This window comes from Muntiacus reevesi, chromosome 2 (genome assembly GCF_963930625.1).
Source record: "Muntiacus reevesi chromosome 2, mMunRee1.1, whole genome shotgun sequence".
Classification (NCBI taxonomy): Eukaryota; Metazoa; Chordata; class Mammalia; order Artiodactyla; family Cervidae; genus Muntiacus; species Muntiacus reevesi.
In genome coordinates this window covers 50,186,672-50,204,312 of record NC_089250.1, presented here as the reverse complement: position 1 = coordinate 50,204,312, position 17,641 = coordinate 50,186,672, and the positions used below count along the sequence as shown (strand labels likewise).

General features: G+C 42.1%; 1 protein-coding gene across 1 annotated transcript in view; it reads left to right on the top strand.

Annotated features, from left to right (window-relative positions):
- ATRN (attractin) overlaps positions 1–16,411 on the top strand; it is a 183,377-nt gene extending 166,966 nt beyond the window's left edge. Inside the window, exons 28-29 of the mRNA XM_065921519.1 lie at positions 6,776–6,890; positions 11,974–16,411. Coding sequence (XP_065777591.1) covers positions 6,776–6,890; positions 11,974–12,098 — 240 coding nt within the window. The 3' untranslated portion in view covers positions 12,099–16,411. The remainder of the gene's footprint in view (positions 1–6,775; positions 6,891–11,973) is intronic.
- The last annotated feature ends 1,230 nt before the right edge of the window (positions 16,412–17,641 follow it).

Sequence of the window (17,641 nt, the reverse complement as noted above, 5' to 3'; positions counted from 1 at the left end):
ATAAGCAGAATATGGTATATACATACAATGGAGGTTCACTCAGCCTTAAAAAGAAAAGAAACTCTGACCCATGCTATATATCTGAATGTAGGTGAACCTTAAAGACATTATGCTAAGTGAAGGAAGCCAGTCACAAAAAAAACAAACACTGTATGATTTCACTTGTGTGAGGTACCTTGAGTAGTCAGATTCCTAGAAAATAGAATGATAGTTGCCAAGGTCTGGGGAGAGGAAGGAAGGGGGAGTTGCAATTTGATGGGTATAAAATTTTAGTTTTCCCAGATGGAGTTTGGGAAATAGATGGTGGTGATGGTTGCACCATATAACACTGCTAAAATGTATACCTAAATAATGGTTTAAGATGGGGACTTTCCTGGTGGTCCAGTGGCTAAGACTGTGTTCCCAATACAGTGGGCCTGGGCTCCATCCCTTGTCAGGGAACTATAGTAGTCCCTCATGCTGCAGCTAAGACTGTGCTTGGTGCAACTAAGAGTTCAATAGGCACAACTAAAAGATCCTGTGTGCTGCAACAAAGACCAAAGATCTTGCTTGCTGCAACTAAGACCTGATGCAGCCAAAGAAAGTGCTTTTAAAAAAATGGTTAAGATAATAATTTTTATGTTATGTGTATTTTCAGTTCAGTTCAGTTGCTCAGTTGTGTCCAAATCTTGACGCCGTGGATTGCAGCACACCAGGCTTCCCTGTCCATCACCAACTCCCGGAACTTGCCCAAACTCACATCCATCGAGTTGGTGGTGCCATCCAACCATTTCATCCTCTGTCGAACCCTTCTCCTGCCTTCAAGTCTTTCCAAGCATCAGGGTCTTTTCCAGTGAGTCAGTTCTTCACATCAGGTGGCCAAAGAATTGGAGGTTCAGCTTCAGCATCAATCCTTCCAATGAATATTCAGGACTGATTTCCTTTAGGATTGACTGATTTGATCTCCTTGCAGTCCAAACATCCAGAAAAACATCCACTTCTGCTTTATTGACTACACCAAAGCCTTTGACTGTGTGGATCACAACAAACTGTGGAAAATACTTAAAGAGATGGGAACACCAGACCACCTGACCTGCCTCCTAAGAAATCTGCATGCAGGTCAAAAAACAGCAGTTAGAACTGGACATGGAACAACAGACTGGTTCCAAATCGGGAAAGGAGTACATCAAGGCTCTATATTGTCACCCTGCTTATTTAACTTATGTGCAGAGTACATCATGCAGAATGCTGGGCTGGATGAAGCACAAGCTGAATCAAGATTGCCAGGAGAAATATCAATAACCTCAAATATGCAGATGCCACCACTCCTAATGGCAGAAAGTGAAGAACTAAAGAGCCTCTTGATGAAGGTGAAAGAAGAGAGTGAAAAAGTTGGCTTAAAACTCAACATTCAGAAAACTAAGATCATGGCATCTGGTCCCATCACTTAATGGCGAATAGATGGGAAAACAATGGAAACAGTGAGAGACTTTATTCTTGGGGGCTCCAAAATCACTGTAGATGGTATCTGCAGCCATGAAATTAAAAGACGCTTGCTCCTTGGAAGAAAAGCTATCAGCAACCTAGACAACATGTTAAAAAGCAGAGACATTACATTGCTGACAAAGGCCCATCTAGTTAAGGCTGTGGTTTTTCCAATAGTCATGTATGGATGTGAGAGTTGGACTATAAAGGAAACTGAGCACTGAAGAACCGATGCCTTTGACCTGTGATGTTGGAGAAGACTCTTGAGAGTCCCTTGGACTGCAAGGAGATCCAACCACTCCATCCTAAAAGAAATCAGTTCTGAATATTCATTGGAAAGACTGATGGTGAAGCTGAAGCTCCAATACTTTGACCATGCGATGCAAAGAACTGACTCATTTGAAAAGACCCTGATGCTGGGAAAGGTTGAAGGCAGGAGGAGAAGGGGGTACCAAGAGGATGGGATGGTTGGATGGCATCACTGACTCAATGGACATGAGTTTGAGTAAGCTCTGACAGATGGTGATAGGGAAACCTGGCGTTCTGCAATCCGTGGGGTCACAAAGAGTCAGACACAACTGAGCAACTGAACTGAACTGCATATAAGTTAAATAAGCATGGTGACAATGTACAGCCTTGATGTACTCCTTTCCTGATTTGGAACCAGTCTGTTGTTCCATGTCCAGTTCTAACTGTTGCTTCTTGACCTGCATACAGATATCTCAGGAGGCAGGTGAGGTGGTCTGGTATTCCCATCCCTTTAAGAATTTTCCAGTTTGTTGTAATCCACACAGTCAAAGGCTTTGGTGTATTCAATTAAGCAGAAGTAGATGTTTTTCTGGAACTCTGTTGCTTTTTTGATGACCCAAAGGATGTTGGCGATTTGATCTCTGGTTCCTCTGCCCTTTCTAAATCCAGTTTGAACATCTGGAAGTTCACAGTTCACGTACTGTTGAAGCCTGGCTTGAAGAATTTTGAGCATTACTTTGCTAGCGTGTGAGATGAGTGCAATCTCACTCATCTTATGCTTCAGAGGCCAGACAGAGTGAAAACCACAGTCACAGAAAACTAATCTAACTGATCACATGGACCACAGCCTTGTCTAACTCAGTGAAACTATGAGCCATGCCGTGTATGGACACCCAAGACAGATAGATCATAGTGGAGAGTTCTGACAAAATGTGGTCCACTGGAGAAGCGAATGGCAAACCACTTCAGTATTCTTGCCTTGAGAACCCCATGAACAGTATCAAAAGGCAAAAAGATATGACACTGAAAGATGAACTCCCAGGTTGATAGGTACCCAATATGCTACTGGAGAAGAGTGGAGAAATAACTCCAGAAAGAATGAAGAGACAGAGCCAAAGAGAGACACCCTCTTCCAACAACATGAGAAGAGTCTACACATGGACATCATCAGATGGTCAATACCGAAATCAGATTGATTATATTCTCTGCAACCAAAGATGGAGAAGGTCTATGCAGTCAGCAAAACAAGACCAGGAGCCGACTGTGGCTCAGATCATGAACTCCTTATTGTAAAATTCAGATTTAAATTGAAGAAAGTATAGAAAACCACTAGACCATCCAGGCATGACCTAAATCAAATCCCTTATGAGTATACAGTGGATGTGACAAATAGATGCAAGGAATTAGATCTGATAGAGTGCCTGAAGAACTGTGGATGGAGGTTTGTGATGTTGTACAGGAGGCAGTGATCAAGACCATCCCCAAGAAAAAGAAATGCAAAAAGGCAAAATGGTTGTTTGAGGAGGCCTTAAAAATAGCTGACAAAAGAAGAGAAGCTAAAGGCAAAGGAGAAAAAGAAAGATATACTCATTTTAATGCAGAGTTCCAAAGAATAACAAGGAGAGATAAGAAAGCCTTCCTCAGTGATCAAGGCAAAATAGAGGAAAGCAATAGAATGGGAAAGACTAGAGATCTCTTCAAGAAAATTAGAGATACCAAGGGAACATTTCATGCAAAGATGGGCACAATAAAGGACAGAAATGGTCTGGACCTAACAGAAGATGATACTAAGAGGAAGTGGCAAGAATACACAGCACGACTATGCAAAAAAGATCTTCATGACCCAGATAATCGCGATGGTGTGATCACTCACATAGAGCCAGACATCCTGGAATGCAAAGTCAAGTGGGCCTTTGGAAGCATCACTACGAACAAACTTAGTAGAGGTGATGGAATTCCAGTTGAGCTATTTCAAATCCTAAATGATGATGCTGTTAAAGCGCTGTACTCAATGTGCCAGCAAATTTGGAAAACTCAGCAGTGGCCACAGGACTGAAAAAGGTCAATTTTCATTCCAATCCCAAAGAAAAGCAATGCCAAACAATGTTCAAACTACCACACAATTGCACTCATCTCACATGCTAGCAAAGTAATGTGTATTTTACCACATTAAAAAATAACTAGGGGGAAAAAGTTTAGTACAAAGAAGTGACAGATGACAGCTGACTTCTCAGAAGCTACAAGTGTTGAAAGAGAAGAACTGCCAACCTCAAATAGTGCACCTAGTACCTACCTTTCAAGAACAAGGATAAAATAAAGATATCTTCAGACTGTGGGGAAAACTGACTACTTGCCACCAACATATAAAGGATGCTCTCATGTTTATTCAATATATAAAGGAGGAAAATTACCCCAGGAGGGTGGAATAAGAAGCAGTAGTGAGTAAATCAGCTGATAAACCTGTGTAAATCTAAGAAAATGTCCTGATAAAATAGTGATAATTTGTAGGATTGAGGAGAATAGACAGGTCTTAGTAACACCCCGTGTCACACTCAGCAGCCTGTAGCACAGCCAGTAAAACACTGTCTAGAATTTCTTGTCAAGACCCCACACACTTACCTTCTGGTCGTTCGTGCTGTGTATTCTTCATCAGCCCTCTTCATCTTTTAATAGTGGGCAGCTGTCTCAGACTCAGTCTTTAGGCCTCTCCTCACACCCACTCCAGTATTCTTGCCTGGAGAATCCCATGGACGGAGGATCCTGGTGGGCTACAGTCCACGGGGTCGCAAAGAGTCGGATACGACTGGGCGACTTCACTTCACTTCACATCTTTTACATCTGCACCTTCGGTTATTGCCTTAGTCTGTTCAGGGTGTTAACAACAAAATATCAGAGACTGGGTAGCTTACAAACAATAGAAATTAATTTCTCACAGATCTGGAGTATGGGAAATCTAAGATCAGGGTACTGGCAGATGAGTGTCTGATGAAGGCTTGCTTTCTGATTCACAGATGGCACTTTCTAGCTGTAATTTTTTTTTTTTTTTTTTTTTTGCCATACCATGCAGCTTGCATGGAATGTTAGTTTCCTGACCTGGGATTGAACCTGGGCCCTCATCAGTGAAAACACAGAGTCCTAACCACTGAACCATCAGGGAATCCCTCTAGCTGTAGTTTTACGTAGTAGAAGGGGTGAGGGAGCTCTCAGGGTCTCTTTCTGAGGGCACTAATCCCATTCACAGATGCTATCCCCTCATGACCTGATCATCTCCCAAAGGCCCCACTTCCAAATATTAACATTAGGTGTTAAAATTTAACATGAGTTTTGGGAGTACACAAATATTCAGACAGTAGCAATCTTTTTATCCTTTTTACCCTGAGCTCTCCACTCAAAATCTCCTCTGGGTGTCCAACTCATATATCAGGTTGCTGGCTCAGTATTCCCACTTGGATGTCTTAATAAGCATCTGAACAAACTTAACATGTTCAAAACAAGAGACTGTTCCCCACACCTGCTCCTCTGGCATAACTTCCCCAACTCAATACTCATAACTTCCCCAACTCTATTCTAGTTGCTCAGGCCAAAATCATCCTTGACTTGTCCTTGCTCTCATCCTCACTGGACAGCCCATCTGTCAGCAAGTCTTTTTGATTTTATCTTCAAAGCTATGTCCTGACTACTGTGCCACCACTTCCACCACTGTTAGCTATCACCTTGATCTAGGCCACCATCATCTCCCACCTGGGTCATAAGTGGTTTCACCACTTCAGCCATTATATTCATCTAGTCATTTCCCTGTGCTGCAGTTTCTTCAGCCAGTTTGAAGAAATTGATGGCATAATTCTGAAGATGGCCCCCAAGATTCCTCTCTCATGTTTAGTCAATTGAACACTACTTCAGATTCTGCTGTGAAGAGATTTTGCAGAAGTAATTAAAGTCTGAGCGTGGACTTCTCGGATGGCACAGTGGATAAGAATCCACCTCCCAATGCAGGAAACATGGGTTTTTAATCCCTGATGGGGGAAGATTCCACGTGCTGTGGAGCAACTAAGCCCATGAGCCACAATTACTGAAGCCTGCATGCTGTAGGGCCTGAGAACCACAGCTAAATTGTTTTTCTTAAAAGTCTGAGGGTAGTTGACATTAAAATATAGGGAACACTTTCTCTCACTGGTGGCAGAAGAGGAACCATGAGAAGTATTTGAGCACCATCACTGGTTTCATGCTGAGAGACCTTGTGAAGAGAAACATGAGTGGCCTCCAAAAGAAGAGTGGCCCTTGTCTAACTGCTAGCAAGGAAATGGGGACTTCAGACCTAGAGCCTGGAAGACCTAGTTTCTGCCAATGAATTGAATGAGTCTTGAAGCTGGTTCTTCCCCAGGGCCTCCTGGTAGGAGTGGAACCCAACTGATAACTTGAGTTCCACCTTCTGAAGATAAGATCTGAGACCCTTGAAACCTTTGTGAGATAGAGTTGAGAATTCTTCCTGAACTGAGGTGGGGCTTCCCTGATAGCTCAGTTGGTAAAGAATCTGCCTGCAATGCAGGAGACCCCAGTTCGATTCCTGGGTCTTGAAGATCTGCTGGAGAAGGGATAGGCTACCCACTCCAGTATTCTTGGGTTTCCCCGGCGGCTTAGCTGGTAAAGAAGCCACCTGCAGTGTGGGAGACCTGGGTTCAGTCCCTGGGTTGGGAAGATCCCCTGTAGAAGGGAAAGGCTACCAACTCCAATATTCTGACCTGGAGAATTCCATGAACTGTATAGTTCATGGGGTCACAGTCAGACACGACTGAGTGACTTGCACTTTCCAGAACTGATAGAAGACATAAATAGGACCTATATCCCTAAGCAGAGAACCCTATAGAACTCTCACCTGGACTTCTGACCTAAAAAATTGAGATAATAAATAGGTACTGTTTTAAGCTCCAAAGTTTGTGATTTGTTTGATGTTTCATAACAATAGAAACTAACGAAGGGGTGTCTTTAAAAATCACATGTAAAGGCTGTGAAAATGTTTCTCAGGAAACACCGTTTTAGGTAATTCTCTGTTTTCTTCCACCAGACTGTCCCCAAGCCCATCGCCCTGGAGCCGTGTTTTGGCAACAAAGCTGCTGTTCTCTCTGTGTTTGTGAGGCTCCCTCGAGGCCTCGGTGGAATCCCTCCTCCTGGGCAGTCCGGTGAGTAGATGACGGTTATTGACAAATGAGGTTTATGTGTTAGGTGTGTGAAGACTCCTTCTTTTTCATAGGGAACTTGGTTATAAAAGTGATATTGCATTCAGGCAGACCTAGGAGATATTTCAGGTTCAGTTCCAGAAAACTGCAATAAAGCAAGTATCACAAGAAAGTGAGTCACATGGATTTTTTGTTTTCCCAGTATACATATGTTATGTCTATATTATACTGTAGTCTGTTGAGATGCAATAGCATTATGTCTAAAAAGACACGGTTCATCATTCATTTAATTTAAAAATGCTTTGTTACTAAAAAATGCTGACTATTATCTGACAGTGCAAGGTTGCCATAAACTTTCGATTTTTTTAAAAAAACACCACCACAGTATCTGTGAGCACAATAAAATGAAGTATGCCTGTAGTGCCTGCCTCGTGTCATTGTGAGGATTTGGAAAGATGATCCCATTGCCCCTGTATTCCTTAACCCCTCTTTCTAAGGTCACCATTCCTTCCTCACTTCGTCAGCCTCCTTAGCCTGCCAGTGGTATTAATGCTTCCAGCCAAACCTTCCTTTGCCACCAATGCTTCCTCCGCCCCGGCTGTGTTGCTCGTTTACTATCTCTTTCTTTGCTGTTCCTTAACTGTAGGCTTTCTCCCTTTGTGCTCCATGCACTCTTCCTCAGTCATCTTACTCCCATGGCTTCCAGCTAGCTCCTTCAAGCTAGTGGTTCTCAAATTGGTATTTCTAGCATTACTGTAGCACCTGTTTTCACTGTTCTGTTTCCTTCCCAGCCCTTATCATCAATTTAGTTGCAGTGATTGTGTAACTCTTATTTTTATTCTTCTTTTTTCATGTAGCTATCTTAAACATTTCTATAACTTGCTATATAATATCTTACCCATCTTTTACACTGCTCCATCAAATACATGAATCATAATTTAGATAAACATTCTTTTACACAAAGGAAATGTGGAATACAGTTTGGGAAGTATCTTGATTAATCATGGAGTACTTTGAAGGGATGCCTCAAATAATAGAAATGTTTTAGACAGCTTTCAGTTGCAGTGATCCTGCAAACCTCTGGTCTGGGTCTGTGGTGTTCTCATGAGGGAGGACATTAGACATGGCCAGGTCAGGGTTTATTGTTTTCATTTCATAAGTGAATAGCTTGATTTGCCCTCATCTAGGGATTTCAGTGAGTTGAGCCCCTAACTTGGCTTTGTCCATGTCAAGGGCAGAAGGGCCTGTTGACGTGATGCTCTGGAGCAGTGTCTTCTGTCAATGCCCAGCTAAGCAGACACTGGTGCTCCCCAAGGGCCAGGTGCTGGGGGTGCAGGGGTGACAGACTTGCAGCACTGTGGCCTTCCCTGCTCCAGACTTTGCCTTATGTGTCCCAATCTGATGAAGACCTACTCACTGCTTGAGACCTACCAGTAGGATGGGACCATCTTTGCCACCCCCTTCTCTATTTCCCCATTTTATTTATTTTTATTAAAGTATAGTTGATTTACAAGATTATATTAGCCTTTCAGGTGTGATCCAGTATTTTTAATAGACTGTACTACATTTAAAGTTATTATAATATAATGGCTAGTCTCCTTTCCAGTCTCTACATCTTAAGGTTCCTTAAATCCGCAATGTTAAGTAACCTCTCCCTTCTGTCTTTCGCAGGTTCATATCTCTGATTCTGTTCCCTTCACCAAGCTTCATACTCAGTTATTAGATTGCTTACGTGACCCGTCCACTTGTGCTTCAAGGTCTTATCAAACCTAAAATGTTCAGAGTGGAGCTTGCATCTTTCCAACCAGTTTGGTCATTTGATCTCCATCTCAATAAAGGAATTCACTTTACTGAGGAATTTAGCGAGTTGCTCAAGTCAGAAACTAAAGGGTCGTCCTAGGCAGTGCTCACCTCTCTGTGTATAATTCATGGGCAAGTTCTGCTAGTCCTGCATCTGGAGTCTCGCTCTTCCATTTTGTTTCATTTACTCTGCCACATCTCCAGTCTTGTCTCAGCTGCCATCTCTCCTATGTAGTCAGCTTCTTCTACCCTTGACCTCTAAAATCACAGCCCCAGCCCCTGCCCCCCCACCCCCGCATCCAAGCCATTCTTCTGTAGCTAAAACCATTCTTTAAGTAAAGAAAGAATGGTTATATTTTGGCTCTATACAGCATACCCTTGTTGCTTATATTTGCTACATAGTAGTTTGTGTCTCTTAATCCTATACCCCTGTCTTGCCCCTCCTGCCTTCCCTGTCACCACTGGTAACCAGCACTTTGTTCTCTATGTCTGTGAGTCTGTTTCATTATATATGTGTTTGTTTGTTCTCTTATTTTAGATTCCACATATAAGTAAAAACATGGAGTATTTCTCTTTCTCTGACTTCACTAGGTATAATAATCTCTAGGATTTTTCATATTATTGCAAATGGCAGAATGTCATTCTTTTTTATAATTGAGTAGTATTCCATTCTGTTTGTGTATGTGTAGGTGGGTGTGTATACACACACCACATCTTCATATCCATTCATCTATTTATGGATACTTAGGTTGCTTCCATATCTCGGCTGTTATGAATAATGCTGTGACCATTGCTGTGAACATTCAGGTGCATGTATCTTTTCGAATTAGTATTTTTGTTTTCTTTGGATGTATACTCAGGAATGGAATTACTGGATCATATGGTAGTTCTACTTTTAGTTTTTTGAGGAATTTCCATACTATTTTCCACAGTGGCTTCACCAATTTACATTCCCACCAACAGTATACAAGGGTTCCTTTTTCTCCAAATCTTCACTGACATTTGTTATTTGTGGTCTTTCTGTTGGTAGCCATTCTGACAGATGGGAGATGATACCTCATCGTGATTTTCATTTGCATTTTCCTTACGATTAGTGATATTGAGCAACTTTTCATGTGCCTGTCAGCCATCTCTATGCTGCTTGTTAGCTTCTTTGGAAAATGTCTATTCAGGTCTTCTATTTTTTTACAGTTGTTTGTTTTTTTGACGAATTTATGAGCTGTTTATATATTTTAGATATTAACCCCTTATTGGTCATATCATTTCCAAATATTTTCTCCCATTCATAGGTTGTCTTTTCATTTTCTCAGGGTTTCAAGAAAAGTTAAAAAAAAAAACTTTTAGCCACATTTATTTATGTTTGCTTTTATTTCTTTTGCTTTATTGACAGAGCCAAAGAAATAGTGCTACAATTTATATAAAGAGTATTCTACCTATGTTCTCATCTGGGGTCTTTATGGTTTCAGATTTTACACTCCAGTCTTTATATATGTGGTGTGAGGAGATGTTCTAATCTCATTCTTGTACGTGTAGCTGTCTAGTTTTCCCAGAACCACTTATAGAACAGATTTTTCTCCATTGTATATTATTGCCTCCTTTGTCATGGATTAATTGACCATGAGTGCATGAATTTATTCTCTATTCTTTATTTTCTCATGGCTCTCTGTTCTGTTCCACTGATCTATGTGTCTGTTTTTCTTGGGAAACCATGCTGTTTTGATTACTCTAGCTTTTTAGTGTAGTCTGAAGTCAGGGAGCATGATATCTCAAGCTTCATTCTTTTTTCTTTTTTATGAGATTGCATTGGCAATTCAGGGTCTTTTGTGGTTCCATATAAATTTTAGGATTATTTGTTTTAGTTCTGTGGGAAATGTCATGGTTATTTTGATAGGGGCTGCCTTAACGCTGTAGATTGCTTTAGATGGTATGGACATTTTAATAGTATTCTTCTAGTTCAAGAATATGGGCTGTCTTTCAATTTCTTTGTATTATTTTTAGATTCCTTTGTAAATGTTTTATAGTTATAAGATTAAAAGTCTTTGGTTAAGTTTATTCTTAGGTATTTTATTCTGTTTGATGTAATTTTAAATGAGATTATTTTCTTGCTTTCTCTTTCTGGTAGTTCCTTATTAGTGTATAGAAAAGCAATAGATTTCCTTGTACTAATCTTGTATTCTACAACTTTACTGAATTCATTTGTTCTAATAGTTTTTTGGTGGAGACTTTAGGTTTTTCTGTGTATAGTATCTTATCATGTGCAGATAATGACAGTTTTCTTCCCTTGCAATCTGGATGTCTTTTCTTTACTGATGGCTGTGACTAGGGTTTACCTCCATTTTAAACAGTGCCCTTCTCTGGACTCCCAAAGCACCTGGCTGTGTCTTTGCTGTAACAGTGGTCACTGGTGTGGATTCCCCACTGCATGCCAGGTACTAAACCTGGCACTTAAAAGCTACTCAGCAGGTGGAGTAAGAAACTCCTCTAGCATGGCTGCTGGAGGCCTCAACCGGGCTATGAGCCTGTCTGGCCTTTTCACAAACATAGGAATCCAACTTCCCCAGGATTGTGCCTTCCCTAGTGAACATCAAGTTAATCAATTACCAATACAGAAGGGAGATGGACTCACCAGTCCCCAAAGCAAAGGTGGTAATGGAGGTGGAAAGCCAGGTACCATTCTGAAACTTCCCATCAATTCGCTCACTGACTCCTCACACAAGCCCTGTGCTAGTCCCCATTTACAACTGAGGAAACTGAGGCATTGGGAGGTTAAAGAACCTTGCTTATTCCAAAGTCTGGCCCCAGAGTCTATCCTAACTATTATTGTGGTATAGATATCAAAATAATAATAGTGCTAGCTGGGCAGTGTGGAATGAATCTGAATTTCATCATAAATAGTGCAGCTTTTTTTAGAAAAAAAGACAGGTGAAACAGTGCTTAAAGCATGTCTGCAATCTTACTTAAATGCTCCACCACTAGGCAGAGCACTTTGCTTGGCTGATCTGCTGAAATGTAAGGTACTCCTTTTATGTAAAAAGGGGAAGAGGAGGAAAATATGTATTTGTACAAATAAACCCTGAAAGAATATATACAAACTAATGAAAGCAATTACTCTGATGGAAGGGGGGAATATGGAGGGAGATACAGGTTAAAAGTAAGGTTTTTCCCATGTATATACTTTTATTTATTTATTGCACCAGGGGAACGTAAAAAGAAAATTTTTTCAATTGTTTTCTAAATAAAAGCAAGTTTTTCCTTAACACGTGTTCCTTCTTTGGGTTCTCCCAAGGGCTTGCAGTGGCCAGCGCCCTGGTGGACATTTCTCAGCAGATGCCAGTAGTATACAAAGAGAAGTCAGGAGCAGTGAGAAACCGAAAACAGCAGCCCCCTGCGCAGCCTGGGACCTGCATTTGATGCTGGGGCCAGGACTCCCTGTGAGCAAGGAGTGGCGTGCCAGAGCCGTCTGCCAGGAGGGAGCAGGCAGGGAGAAGATGTGGTGCGGGGCAGAAGACTGGAAACCCTCGAATCATCCACCTCCTCTGCATGTTCACAAGCTTTCTTTGACAGTTTCTCCCATCTCTACTCCAGCATCTAACCTTTTACTTTCGTCTAGGAAATAATTGATTTAATTACAGGTCCGGGGTGATCCAGTTGTTGCTGGAGGAGGCCGGTGTAGAGCGAGTGAGAGAGCTAAGAATGACACTCAGGTTCACTTGTGGAAAACTATCCCTGGGACTGTCTCAACTGTGCAAAAAACAAAGATGTAGTGTTTACAAGTAGACATTTATCATCAGTCATTCTTGAATGTGGTCTTTTAAAAACTAGTCAGATGAATTAACTTTTCATCTGAAGCCTGCTATCTTTTTTAAAAGATGTGCTATTTATTCTTGCACGATTTAGGCAAATATCTCTCTTCCAGGGAGTAACTTTTTTTCTAGTTGAGAATTAATAATGGTCCATCTCTTTTGAATCATAAGATAGAAGGGGGCTATTTTAAATGTCAAGGTCAGCAGTGTTACTTGGAATGTAAACTAATATAATATGTAGTTTTCTGTAGCAACGTGATTAATTTAGTCTTAATCCATTTGAAGTTCTCTCTCTCCTTCCCTATCCTTCTCTTTCCTCTTTACCTCTCTCTGTCTGTCTCTCTGTCTCTGCCACTCGCGCGCTCTCTCTCTCTCTCTCTCTCTCTCACACACACACACACACACTAAGTGCCTAGACTTTAAATAGATCTAGCAATTGGGAAGTTAGTAAGCATAAGTTTTTACATAATTGCATTCCTACATTCTTATAAAACGTAAATAGCTATCATTGGCAATCTGCTCTTTTCTAAAATCTTAATTTGCAGCCAGGAAAGTTTTCTCACCCCAAGAAACATTTAATGTAGCAGGGATTGAGAGGAAAGCAGAAAGGACCTAACGGTGAACGCTCCTGTTTTTCAAAAAGGACACTATCTAAGGCATGTTCCCATGTGCCTCCCTGCCCCAGATTTGGCCTAATGTTTGCTTCAACCCCTCTGGCCACTCCTGCCCAGGCACCACAGAGGGAGGGGCTTGCTCATATTACATGTCTCCCTTGAGCCGAAAAGAGCATGACAGCACTTGGGACCCCTTGATCAAAGAGCAGCAATTTGTTTCTGTAGCCTGTTTAAGGTGGTGGGTCATTCTTCATTCTCAGGCTGCAGGTGGAGTGCCAAGAGAGGGCCGGTCTCCTGTTGTCGGGCAGAACCTGGAGAACAGCCTGGAGCTGTCTGTCCTCTTTACCCCAGGAGGGACTCAGGCCTCCCATGCTCCCTCCTAGATTAAAGGGGTGGCTGTAGGGAGGGCGGTGAATCCTGATAAGGATGAAAAGCACATGAGAAAAATGGACAAGGAGAGAAAACCATGCCAAATGAAGTGACCAAATTGAAGTCGTGACCAAATTGAAGTGGGGTAGGGCAGTCCCTGCTCGTCTCCCCAGGCAACTGCCTGGATGTCATGTTGTCCTGTCCGTGGTGCTCTGTATTCTGGCATTATGCAGCAGCTTCCCAGGACCTCTCTCTGCTTCAAAACCCAGGAGTTCTCTAGCATTACCCTGGTGTTGGGGGCAGGGGGCGGTGTGCAGGGGTTCAGGAAGGGTAGACCTTTAGACAACAATGCTCAAGTTTGTGAATTTGGAGAAATTAATACTCAAAAGAGCAAAAACTGCGGCATTTCACCTTTATATGGAGTACCTAGAGAGAGGGAGTATTGTCTGTTCCCCAACACTAACCCCTCCCATGAAGAATTGCCTGGAAAGATGTTTTCAAGGATGTTGAACCATAAAACACTGTCTGATGCACAAAACACCTCTACTTTGAGACTTGCCTCTCAAAATGCTGCTTTTTCACATCATTGTTAAAGAGCAGACGGTTCTAGAGAAGATCCCTCCTCTTAGAAGCTCCCTACATCTCTGCTCCAGATCACGGTACCCCCAGAGAGCCTGCCGTGGACTGGCCCTTCACCCTCTAATTACCAGGAGGCCATTGGAGAGGATCCTCCCACAAAGGAAGTCCTTGTTTGTTCAAAGGACTAGTGTTTGCTTGACAAAGAAGCCTCCTCCCCATGGTAGTTCCCTGCTTGAAATAATAAGCACCGTGTCCCATGGCCACCTGGTTTTCTTTTTTTCTAAAAGATAATGTTTATTTTTTAAAAGGAAGGAAGGAGCAAGTGAAGTTTAATTCTGCTCCAACAGTAGAGAAACAACTGAATCCAGCTGCTTCTCCTTTGCAGCCAGTAGCAAACAGCTTTCTTCAGGCTCGTGCCAGAAGAAGGGTGTGGCAGGAGAAAGAGGCACTCAGCTTAGAGCCAGTTACTGAGAGGAAGTCATCTGGAACTTCAGAGCCTGTATATAAATTAAAATAGTTATGAAAACATAGATATTGCACTTGTACATAACTATACAATAGTGTCCGAATGTTTGGACATTCAGAGTGTACATAAAACAAAAATATCTTAATGTATTTTTATTAAACATAACGGTGTCCAAGTTTGACCTAATGTGTTTTTGTGCCATATAATGGATATCCAGGCTCAGAGAAGTCCTCTCGTACAGTGATGATAAAGCCGAGAAAGGCATCCCCATTGTGCCCATATGTTCAAATGCATCTGGGACCAATTGGATAACTTTTAAAGCAGGACTCATCTGTCAGCGCACGTATGAAAATGTGGTCAAGTGTGTGAAGAGGCTCGCTGGCAGCTGGAATGTCTCTGTCACTGTCATCAGCTCTGCAAGTGCATTGTAAATCTTCCTGTCAGCCTCTTGGTGCTGTGGGTAGCAGAGAAAAGACCAGTCTTATCCTGAGAAATGTTTCTCTTAGACTTAAGATACAAAGACTATACCGTAGATCTAGTCAGATTTTCAAAAAGGGGGTTTTTTCAGGCTGCATTTTGTTATGATTTTGTGTAAATTTTTGATGACCATTTCCTAGGACCATAGTTAACTATGCTGAAAACTGGGGGTGGGAGTGGGCAGCTGCTTTGTTGATAATTAGCTCCTCCTGTTTCCCCATGGAGAACCTCACCCTTGCCTCCAGCCTACCTCCTGCCCCCTTCCCATACTGTTTGGGGAGAAGTCTTTGTTTCCTTTGAGGATCACCTCTAAATGTGGGAGGAGGTGTGGAGAGAGAGCAACCATATGCTGCCTGAGCTAACCTGGAAGAAAAGCAGCCCTGGACAGAGACTGTCAGCATAGGGAAAATACTGGAATATCAGTGGGTAAGGCCTGAAGTAACAAGAGTGGAGATGCACCAGGAAATCTGGGGCAAATGGAAAGATCAGAGTGGTGTTTTAGAAAAAGACACTTTACCTTTCAGTGCAAATCTTGCTCCTTCAATTTAGTAGAGTGTATTTAGAGAGGGGGTGGGAATGATTCAACAAATATTCACTAAGTACTTATCTGACAACCTAAGCTAACACTAGGGCAGTGACAGATGGAAAAGCAGCTCTTGAGAATTACAGCAGAATCCAGCTCCTCAAACCTGTCATCCCAGGAGACCTTTCGTTGCAGTGGTTTCTGTGAAAATTGACCACCTGAGGACGGACCCAGGAAGGCAGAGGGTCTAGCCTTGGACCGTGCACCGGCTCTCAGCCTGAAATGTTTACTCAGTTTACCAAATGGCTCAAACCATAAAAATCACCGTCATGGTTTGTAGATAGCCAAGCCCACCAAGAGATGTTTCCCCTGAGTTGTCCAAATTCATGAACACCTTCACCTGCAGGGAGATGATTTGTTGGAGAGGAAAACTGGCGCCTTCTCTTTTAAAGGCAATAATGGAATTGACTTTCAGTAACTGAATTTGTGCACAAAACATTCTAAACACTAGTGAAGCCTGTTTTGTTGAACTAATTCTGGCTCTGGAAATGTTTTATAGTTATTTACAGTTTTGTTTTGTTTGGGGAGTTTTTGGTTTGGATTCAAGCTTAGTTTGTTAATATGTATAATTTAGCATATATTGCACTCATGTAAATATGGAGTAAGTATTGTAAACTATTTCATTGCTGGGGATTGTGGGTGTTATACATACATTTAGGACTGCAATTTTTTGGTATTTTTTGTATTGTAAAATAACAGCTAATTTAAGCAGGAACAAGAGAACTAAGGGAGGTCTGTGCATTTTAAAAATAAATGTGAAGAACTTGTATATAAACAGAAGTAAATACTATAATACAAACTTCCTTCTGAAATAAAAGTAGATCTGATAAAAATCTGGGTTTTGTTCTGGGTGTTTGTGTTCTGTTTCACTTATTTTTACAGTTTGGTCAACAGAACCTTAAGAAAAGGGAGAAAAGTGTTTTAAAAAGTTTGCCAGTTTTCAGACCGCCTCAGAGGAAGATTTGGCAGTCTGACAGAGGTGTAAATCAGCAGGTGGGCACCTCAGACACCTCTGTGCAAAACTGGGCCATGAGGTGTGGGAGGAATCCTGAGCAGTTTGTGAGCAGATTTGCCTGTGTCCCCATCATGGCCCTCTTTGCCCTTAACACACCAGTGCTGCTACCAGAGAGGGAGAGTGGTATGCAGGACAGCTCTGCCCAGGCACCATCACGCCTGCGCCAGAGCCTCAGCAGCTGCCCTTGGTCATTCAGCTTCTTGTCCTCTCCTGTGTGTGCTTAGTCACTCAGTTGTGTCCGACTCTCTGCAACCCCATGGACTGCAGCCCACCAGGCTTCTCCGTCCGTGGGGGTTCTGCAGGTAAGAATTCAGGACTGGGTTGCCATGCCCTCCTCCAGGGGATCTTCCCAACCCAGGGATCAAACCCAGGTCTCCTACACTGCAAGCAGATTCTTTACCAACGGAGCCACCAGGGAAGCCCTGTCCTCTTGACTCCTGCTAAATCTCAAGCAGATAGATTTAGTCCTCCACAGCCACAGCATTGTCATTGATCTTGAATTTTGATGAAGGTATATGTCCATTCACAAACTTGTCTGTACGCCTTCTGTACCTCCAGCCCCACTTTATGCATCTCCTGCCCTCAGAAGAGGTTCAGAACAGTCAATTTCAGTGCCCTGATGCTGAGTTCAAAAGGTCTAGAAGTACCTGTGACTGATTCATGTTGATGTATGGCAGAAACCAGCACAATATTATAACGTAGTTATCCTCCAATTAAGAAAAAAAATCAAACTAGGAGTTGGATGTTTTCATCAGGATTATGGTTTGCCCTGAAATATGTCATGTATATATATAATTATTTGTGCAGAATGTCTGAGAATTTGAGATTTTGTGTAAAGTCTGTGCCGTCATCTTATGTTCTCTCTCTTGTTTTTTTAACCGAAGAACTGAAACTTAGTGCAAATAAATCACACTTTCGCATATTAAAAGAAAAAAGGTCTAGAAGGATAAAATCGGCATGAAGTAAGTTGAGAGTCCAGAAGAAGCACAAGGAAATGCTACGGTTCATACAGGGGAGGGTGGGTGAGGCACCAGGTCCAGGCCAGGAG